Raw genomic sequence first — 8,984 nt, 5'->3', positions numbered from 1 at the left:
TCGTCGTCAATGGACAAAACGGCAAGGTTTGACAGCGCAGTGCGCCGAGATCACGCGATCAGGGGTTGATTTACACCTATCACGTTAAACGGACAAACTCTGCCAAAATCACCTTTCGTTCTGTTTGCCAAAGAAGTAACTGTCACCTTTAATTCGCACACCCTGTGCATGCGATACGTGCGGCAAGCGTTATCTCGATGCGCGAACAATCAGCGGAGGACAAAGATCGATCGCAAAGCCAAGTGTAAGTTTCGTTGACACAGAGATGAGTTCCACTTGTATGTGGGTTAAACGCATCCAAGACACGATTCGGGTTTATGGCACTGGTTCGCCAAGGCGACGCATCTGTGACTTTGGTCCGGCACGCTACAAGATCCAAGTGCATCGTTCGCTGTCGCTTCGAATGCATGTCGATGAAACATCTTGGAACGTGGCCAGCGAGAACGAAACTTCCAAAATCCTGCATCTTTTCGATAAAAGGCCATCGATCGGATAGAGAATCGAGCAGATCTCCGATAGCCGCCGATTGCCGACTTGAAATTCTAATTTCCTACTCGCCGTTGTTTGAAATCTCAACTGTCCTGACTTTTACGTATCCCATGATACGTGCGCCGTATTTTACTATCCGTCAACCTGCCAGTTATCGTGGCGATCCCCCAATGATTGATCGTGCAAAGTTCGACGAACGAGAGAAAGGAGACAAGAACGCAAACAGCCAAACGCACGAACAAGGACCAGTCGATAAATTATTTTTAGAACGTTTGCTTGGCCAACGCGGAATTAACGATCGAACCTGGCAAACGAGGACGATACGATCGAGGTCAGTCGCGATTACCCTGCGAGGAAACGATACCGTTTACCTTGAACATCGAATCCTTCCTGCGACGACCCCTTAGCCGCCAAGGACACGCATGTATATCTCGCGTACAGACGTTCTCTCCTCGATTACCACACCCTTTGTATTCACTAATAGCGATAGAAATATAAACACATGAAAATACATACGTACTCCAATATGTCGCGAAATCTCATCATTTTGGAAAGGAAACGCGCGGCCGCCCGAAATGAAAATCACTACTACCGACGATTAAAGATTTTCAACAACCCCGTACGTTTCTTCTACGGGAAAATTCAATCATCCGATTAACCATTAAGCATGATAATTTAGCACGGACACACTTTTAATCGATATTTATAGAAGCCTTTCAGTATTTATAGGTCGACCGACTTCGTATTTATAAAGTTGATGTGAAAGTGTGCCATTAATGACAAAAAAGAAAAAAAAGAGAAGAGTGAAAAATGAAGGAAAATATAGGAAAGACGAAAGAGAAGGGAAAAGGGGAGAAGAGAGATTCGCGGAAAGATACCTGTTCGACGGAAAAATAGGTTTTCGTCGAACACCATCGCGAGTATCCCTGATTTTGCTTGCAGCAGAGTCGAAAGAAAGAAGAAGGGAATAGCGGGTAAAACGTAGTCACTGGGAGAGCGCGTGAACTTTTGACCTCGGCGCTAGGAGCGCGTACCAACCCCAATCGGACCAGCTAGCTAGAAACATTCCTATTAACCGTTTGCGTACCCCGCCTTTCCTCTCCAACTACAGTTATTCGCATTAATACTCCAACGCCTTTATAATTTTCACTTGTATACTCCATATCTCGATCGAATATTTATGTAGAAACAAAAAGTCACTGTAAAAAATTGGATTACGATATCCAAAGACTGGCAGTACAAAATAATATGCATTTGTCACGAATTATTGTTTAAATATTTTAAAAAAGCAGTCAATTTTCATGTCGCGTTAATATTTCATTCGCGGACACGTTGTAAATCGAAATTTAAACTACGTTACAACGATCTTCTTTGTAAATTTGACGATTGTTCGGACCTATGCCACCTCGAATAATACACACAGAAATAAAAAAAATTATATCCTATTAACGATTTACGTTACTTATTCTTCGGCTGTTCGATAACACAAATCGATACCAAAAATAGTCGTTACCTCGATTTTATGTAAACCACATAGTAGAGGAATTATTATCGAGAATACCTGTATTTTCATGCTAAAAACTTGCGCGAAGACGATGCGTATCGTGTGGCGAAACGAAGGGCAGAAATTTTCGTGTATCATCGACGCGATGTAAACGCGACCTGTTCATAAAGTTATAACACACACAAGACACCGATAAAATCGACACGGCTGTATATGCATAAATGAATATGCATGCAGGCGGGAACATCGACGACTCACTCGAAAGCTTCATCTTTGAAAACGTAATTAACCGCATACGTGCTTAATACCGAAGGAACCGAGGCCTGCGTGGCACGAGCGTCCTCGGGTATCCTCGAACGTCCTCGAGTGTCCTCGAGCGCGACTCGATCGCATGTTTTATAAAACTGCAAATATAAAGCGTGTCCGTCGACCTTCGGCGTACATCTACTTACACTGTTCGCCCTTTTCCGCAGCTTATTAGGTCCTATTCTACCGCATACCGCCGTTACGTTTTCATTCACCGTTTCCTTCCCCGAGACTCGCGTGATGTTGCCTAAAAGTGGAAAAATTCGACGGTAATACGACGATATTAGTCTATCGGATACTTTTACGCATGCAGAGTATCGAATGATCCTTCAGGACGCGCGATATGAATATTTCGAACGTTCCAACTGGTTCAAACGACAAATCGATAAAGTATATCTCGATCGCGTTGTTTACGACCCGATACCGAGAAACGCGATTGGTTGCAGTCACGAATTCATTTCGTCGAAAATTAAAACGGGTTGCAATGTTAATAGAAGAAAGGGCGTCGTAAAAGTCCCGTAGCTGTGATGCTACGTGTTCACACCGTATCGCGATCGTGTAAGCTTTCCCATTATTTTAATTTAATCGTAATATAATAGTTTTTCACAAAAAGAAAACCACCATCTTTTACAATTCGCCTAGAAACGAAACGCAAATGTTATTTTTGGCACTGTATCATTATCGGAATATGTGTGATATATGTTGTATATACATATAGATACATATATATATAGCGTGTGTGTGTATGTAGTCGCTTCACATTACAACGAAAAGATTGTCACAACGCTTCATTACAATGGAAATTTTACGATAGATTTGAATCTACATGGCGAATAAATATCTAAATACTAGTATTAAATACTGCGAGTTGAAATATTTACTCGATATTCGATAAATAATTCGATAAGTATCGATCCAATATGGCCGATCAATGGCGAACCGAGGAAACGAAGCGAATTAAATCGAAAGATTCTTCCCGTGACAAGTGAATCCGATCGAATTAATCAAGAATGGCATCGACTAAAGGAGATTAAAGGAATTGACTATATATCGCCTTTTCTGTCGTCGTTCTCTATGAGTAGTATTATTACACTCGATCTATCCGATTTGTGCTCATTCTACGAACTCTATGAACGATGAAATATCAATATTATCAATGAACAGTAACGAAGTAACGAAGCCAGTAACGAAAACACGGTGAAAGAGGTCTCCCAAATGTTGCCCTCGCTCTCTATTTTGCTAAATATCCACATTCACAGATCTCTCGTGTTTACATGGCGTAGGTTAAATCGAAAACGAATTGTAGGTTATTTCGCAATGTCAAAGACACAATGCTTGACTCTACGTTAGAAACCATACGCCCTATACGCAATTCAGTAACAAAGGAAATGTGAATCGTTCAAGTGAAAGAAGAGCGAAAGTTCACTCGCGTAAGAATATGTCACGCACGATCTCGTAACGATAGTTGATCCAGCGATCGTTCGTAAATACCCGTTTGTGAGCAGAAATTCCTCAAATACTCCCATTATGTCACTCGCGAATCCAAATCTGGCACATGATCAAAAGACTCACCGAAACGATGCTCTCTGGTAACGCGATCGTTTAGATTCTCGCTCGTTGATTCGTCAACAGTTCGGAGAATTAATCTGATCTTCAATCTAACGTCGAATAGAGGAAGAACCGCACAGTGTTATTCGATGGGAACATCCGAGATCAGATTCAGACTGAAGCACAATGAAAAGGAACGTAGATGGACGTATGCGGCAAGTAATCGCGCAGAAAGACGTCAATAAAGACACACACCCGACCGCGTTAAATTTCAGACTGAGGGTTGTTTCGGCGCGACACTACCGCACCGCCACCCCTCGACCAGCAAGCTCACTAAACACCAGACCGCCACGGCCGGCACCGCCGAACCATCGAACTAACGAACCAACGAAACTGCGAATCATTCGACATTCTCTGCTGCCAACTATTGTTTTGCAAAACGATTGGCTCGAATTGTGCTTTCTATAGCTTTCCGGTACGTTTTACGACTTTGTCTATATCCCGTTTCTTCGTTTCTCGAGGTTATTATGCTACTTCGCGTCGACTTCTATCTTCCTTTCTAATTAATTTTTGCTTACAGCTCATCTCCTAATGGCCAGCCCGCCTTAATTGATCAATCACCTTAGCACCTTCTGATAGCTGTTCGATCCTTTAACGAAACAAGTTTACCGAAACAATGGATTCGTTTCACGTATAAACATTACGTCGGGTCTAAGCCTTTTCCCGACGACAACGACAAAACACGAACATTCGCGCATGTATATACATGTAATCTCACGATAACGATACTGACCGCCGCTAGTAAACAGTAATTTTATACTCGCTACAACAAATTCTTGCATAATTATGTTAGAACCATTCCATCTTTCGATAAGTTACAAGGATAAATTGCGCAATTGCCGTGTAAAATTCACTCGACGCTGTATAAGGCAGAAAAGTTTACGGATTCTCTGTGCCCGGTATGGATAAATTTCTTTTCTGCAAAATTTCACTTTTGACTCTCGGATGTAAGTATTTTATTACCTTAAGAAATACGTAGTTCTTTTTCCACGTGTCGAACAAATTGTCAGACTAGCTTTGCATTACGATTGAAATACAGTGTAAATGAAACTCAAGAGACAATCATTTGACGGCGCTTTCGAATATCCTTAGTGAGAACGAGTGGACTGGAACTGCCATCGGTAGATCGAATCGTCGATGGAGCATTTATCGATATCAAGAATGTGCCGTATATGGCAAGTAATTACGCCAATTTCTTAACCGCTTTTTTATTTTCTTTTTTCTTCCAATTTTCCTAATATTCATTAGAACGTTCATGAACCGCTGACGAAATGAAATTAAAATGATAAATAATGAAACGATTATTCACGATAGTTGTCGTACATGGTAAACGATAATCACGCGTGTGGTGCTGCTGTCATAAATAACGAATGGGGATTAACCGCTGCACATTGCGTTATTCCGTAAGTAGGGTTTTACTTCGTGAAACCGAGTCCCGATTTGTTTTCGAAATATTTAATACTAATTCAACGGTCATAGATTTGTCGATAATCCCTCGGTTTTGATAAGCGTCCGTAGTGGATCCAACAGACACGATGCTGGTGGAACTATCCACAATGTAACGACGTTTTCTTACCATGAAAAGTACAATGACGAAAACAATGATTACGATATCGCAGTGTTTAAGGTGCATCCACCGTTCGATTTTAACGATAAGACACAACCAATTAAGTTGCCTGAAAGCACTGCATATGTTAACACAAACTGGGGTTTAGTTGCCGGTTGGGGCTACTTCATCGTAAGTTCATTTATTTACACACACACACACACACACCCGCGCGCGCGCACACACATATATAAATTTACCTTTTATTCGAAGCTGTAAACGATCGTACAACTATCACGAAAAGACAAACTTTTAGGACTCCGATCCGATATTATCGGAGAATCTACAATACGTTATTGTGCCAAAAGTGAAGAAAGAGACGTGCAAGCAAGACTACGAGGATAGATATGAAATAACAGAGCACCAAGTTTGTTACGGGTTTTCGCAAGGAGGAAAAGATGCATGCAAAGTAAGCTATACTTTATGTTAATAATCAAAACAATGTATTCTGATTATCGTTAATTTTATCGTATAGGGTGATTCCGGTGGTCCACTAGTTAACAACGTTACCGTAATCGGTATAACTTCGTGGGGTTATGATTGCGGTCAACCAAACTCGCCTGGCGTTTACACCGACGTTATCGATCTAGTAGAATGGATTAAAAATAAAACTATGTCAACTCTATAAATTGCTCAATAATTTTAATTAATCTGTCTTACACTTTCAAGCGAACAATGAAAATCATTCATCATTGCGATAAAGGTCTACTTTGTAATAGATCAATAACGTTAAATTAAATGTTATAAACACTTACCAAAGTCTATCATTATTTTTCATACTTTCATGTGCTCTAATTCGGTAAAAATAACTGAATGCTTCTTTCATCTTTAGATATCACGAACTTGGCCTGTTTATAATTCAAAGGACTAGCTTTCCTTTGCGATGACCATATTTCGTAACCGAGTTTATAAAATTTCGGTAAACGATCGAAACCACCAGCATCTGCTAAGGAATCGTTGTATTCCCATTGTTTATTCATTAGTTTATGCGCATGCCTTTTCTTTAACGTCTTCAACGTCGAGTCTTCCAACATGACTGACGTTGACGGTAAACTTGCTCTTTTCTCTAATAACGCAAGAAAATATTGTACCTGAAACATGTATACTATTAAGTTTAATATAAATATTTGATATAACGTAATATAATAATTTAATATGTCAATTGTTACTTGTATATGAAACATGGGAAATGGAACAACAACAGTAGGCACTCCAATGATACACATCGTAGGATGAACAATATTAATTAAATGTTTATACAGAGGAGTTATAAAATTATCATCCACACGTATGCCACAGCTCTCGTCCAAAAACGGAAAACTGTACCAATACCCGGTACAAAACATAAATACGTCCACTGTAACGAAACTATGGTCCTTTAAAAAAATTTTTTCTGTCTCTATTTTCTCTACTCCTAATACCTCAATTATGTTCGGCCCCAAGGAATTATTTAACCTAAGTACATCAAAAACATGATATTCACTCTACCAATATAAAATTACAAATATATACCGTCGTTGTTCTAATGTCAAGAAAGATACCTTTCGTTATTATGGCTTAAATATACTCGAGTTACATGGTTAGCCAGATCAACAGCGATATCGACACCAGAAGCAGCTGCTCCCAAAATTAAAACGCTCTTACCGGCAAAATCTTCTGCTTTTCTATATGAATGACTATGTATTATCGTACCTGGAAAATTTTCGATTCCAGGTATCGTTGGCATATAAGGATCGAAGTAATGTCTAAATTATATATACATAAAAGAATAATGAAATTTAAGTCAATCATAGAGTCATTTATCGTAGAATTCTTGATATGTAATATTAAGAAAGAACGCACCCATTACAAATCATAATAGCGTCAAAAATAATTTCTTCCTCTTCCTTTGTTTTCATTATTTTTACTCGTACACTCCATTCCTCTTTGCCACCAGCTGAGGTTTTTAGTCGGACGGATTCCACCCTTGTGCCAAACTATAAATATATATCGTTAGTTATAAATCATTAAGAATTTTCGCATATAAAAATGAGACGTGTTTCTACTTACTTGAATATGTTTAACCAAATCAAAATGCTCCGCATAATTTTGTAAGTAAGTCCGAACTTCCTGATGGGTCACGCAACATGGTTCTTCGGCATTTAATCTCCGATAGTTAGGAAAATTCATAATTGCTGCAGGTAAATTAGTTCTACAATAAATATGTAAATATCAGTACCTCGGTTTAAACTCTGACGTTACTGAAAAGCAAGTCTATTTGAGATTAATTAATTCATGCAAAATTGAACCTTAGATCTCGATACATGCTCGAATGTACGGGCAAGCCATTTTCATCAACTTCAGTTGCTTCTTTGTAAATCCAGGTACCACCTATATCATTTGTCTGCTCGTAAACTTTCAATTCGAAATTTGAACTTCGCGCAAAGTGATTCGTTGCGCAAAGACCAGCTGCGCCGGCACCTATTACGCACACTTTCCTCCTTTCCATCAATTCAGCCATTTACAGATTCGTATCAAACGTAACCTATGTACCAAAAATCGTTCAAAATTATCGAAACCATCGATCATTTCTACGGAAGATTATGAGATTTTCGACATTTCTCAGTAACATTATGCTACATGATAAATTACAGTTCGTGTAATAACAAAGTGTTCATGAATGAGTTCAGAAAGAATAGAATGAAGAACAGAAATAATACATGTTCGCCATAAGATACAAACTGTATCTTGCAATTTTCATAGAACTGTATATTACACCTACAACTATTACTAAAATTTCATACTTATAATTTCATAATTATTACGTTTTAATTTATTTCAGTTTTAACGTATTATCATAAAATTACTCTCGAGACGCATATTTACGTATATTTATATAAAAGAACAAAACACTTAAAAAGTTCAAGCATACATAATTAGCTAAGTTTTAAGTGTTATCTTTGTAAGTAATCAGAAACACGAAATAGCTTTCGTTAAATCTTCAATAATCACTTGCCACTTACACGATACTAGAAATTTAAATGACGTCCTGCACTCCTGATACGAAGATTTCGCTTACCGTCAACAATAATATTCTTTTCCTTCGCTTCTTGCTTATTTTATATTCTGAGCAAAAAACATGCGACGAAATTTTAACAAAAACAAAGGAAATAATAAAAAAAAGGCGGAAAAAATTGGAAACCGCAACCTTATCTGTCTACTAGCGTCGCAATTTTGCTATACGCGGTTTGGTTGACAACTTTCCTGATAATGTTTTCAAGATCTACAAATATGGATACCCTGATACAACTTTACGAGTAAACTATTCAAACAATAGAAGTAAAATATTTATTGTAGTATTTTTTATAACATTACCATGTAAATAATCATAACATTAGTCTTATAATCTATATTAATACTTGATATTGAATTTAATTATACCTAATATTGAGCAATTAATTATAAAGATTCTATATTACAACGGTATATCTC

The 8,984-nt window shown here is 38.3% G+C and overlaps 3 protein-coding genes across 23 annotated transcripts in view; 1 reads left to right on the top strand and 2 right to left on the bottom strand.

Moving 5' to 3' along the window:
• Positions 1-4,191, bottom strand: part of pHCl-1 (pH-sensitive chloride channel 1) — a 48,352-nt gene extending 44,161 nt beyond the window's left edge. For all 18 annotated transcript variants that reach the window (XM_017909549.1, XM_017909551.1, XM_017909552.1 and 15 more), the window contains exons 1-2: positions 3,872-4,191; positions 2,446-2,546 (exon numbers count right to left, since the gene is read on the bottom strand). The gene's annotated coding sequence lies outside the window, so the exon portion shown is untranslated. The remainder of the gene's footprint in view (positions 1-2,445; positions 2,547-3,871) is intronic.
• Positions 4,192-4,250: 59 nt separating this feature from the next.
• Positions 4,251-6,181, top strand: LOC108554334 (trypsin-7). Of its 3 annotated transcripts, none has more exons than XM_017909571.1 (7): positions 4,251-4,322; positions 4,428-4,854; positions 5,000-5,082; positions 5,222-5,310; positions 5,387-5,645; positions 5,770-5,922; positions 5,989-6,181. In XM_017909571.1, exons 2-7 carry the CDS (start codon positions 4,809-4,811, stop codon positions 6,139-6,141), a joined length of 783 nt encoding a protein of 260 aa, XP_017765060.1. In that variant the 5' UTR covers positions 4,251-4,322; positions 4,428-4,808; the 3' UTR covers positions 6,142-6,181. The 3 variants fall into 3 exon arrangements, with proteins under 3 accessions (XP_017765060.1, XP_017765061.1, XP_017765062.1); XM_017909572.1 differs by lacking the exon at positions 4,251-4,322 and adding an exon at positions 4,333-4,368; XM_017909573.1 differs by lacking the exon at positions 4,251-4,322 and having other exon boundaries at positions 4,792-4,854; positions 4,947-5,082.
• Positions 6,182-6,304: 123 nt separating this feature from the next.
• LOC108554333 (flavin-containing monooxygenase FMO GS-OX-like 2) lies at positions 6,305-8,717 on the bottom strand. 2 transcript variants are annotated; one of them, XM_017909568.1, is made up of 7 exons: positions 8,572-8,717; positions 7,802-8,037; positions 7,563-7,704; positions 7,356-7,489; positions 7,055-7,258; positions 6,683-6,968; positions 6,305-6,604 (listed from the first exon to the last, which is right to left on the bottom strand). In XM_017909568.1, the coding sequence occupies exons 2-7, from the start codon at positions 8,011-8,013 to the stop codon at positions 6,305-6,307; spliced, it is 1,278 nt and encodes a 425-aa protein (XP_017765057.1). In that variant the 5' UTR covers positions 8,014-8,037; positions 8,572-8,717. The 2 variants fall into 2 exon arrangements, with proteins under 2 accessions (XP_017765057.1, XP_017765058.1); XM_017909569.1 differs by lacking the exon at positions 8,572-8,717 and adding an exon at positions 8,516-8,559.
• Positions 8,718-8,984: the final 267 nt, after the last annotated feature.

Source organism: Eufriesea mexicana, unplaced genomic scaffold (genome assembly GCF_001483705.2).
Source record: "Eufriesea mexicana isolate 0111107269 unplaced genomic scaffold, ASM148370v2 scaffold18737, whole genome shotgun sequence".
NCBI lineage: Eukaryota > Metazoa > Arthropoda > Insecta > Hymenoptera > Apidae > Eufriesea > Eufriesea mexicana.
The sequence above is the reverse complement of the archived record's forward strand: the minus strand, read 5'-3'. Positions and strand labels throughout refer to the sequence as shown.

Bases quoted from the DNA above. Each gene is read 5' to 3' on its own strand.
- LOC108554333 (XM_017909568.1), bottom strand. From the start codon at position 8,013: ATGGCTGAATTGATGGAAAGGAGGAAAGTGTGCGTAATAGGTGCCGGC. The intron at 7,259-7,355 runs GTGCGTTCTTTC...TATATAATTTAG, and splicing joins GCTATTATGATTTGTAATGG to ACATTACTTCGATCCTTATA. The intron at 6,969-7,054 runs GTATCTTTCTTG...TGATGTACTTAG, and splicing joins TTAAGCCATAATAACGAAAG to GTTAAATAATTCCTTGGGGC.
- LOC108554334 (XM_017909571.1), top strand. From the start codon at position 4,809: ATGGATAAATTTCTTTTCTGCAAAATTTCACTTTTGACTCTCGGAT. The intron at 4,855-4,999 runs GTAAGTATTTTA...GAATATCCTTAG, and splicing joins TTCACTTTTGACTCTCGGAT to TGAGAACGAGTGGACTGGAA. The intron at 5,646-5,769 runs GTAAGTTCATTT...ACAAACTTTTAG, and splicing joins CCGGTTGGGGCTACTTCATC to GACTCCGATCCGATATTATC.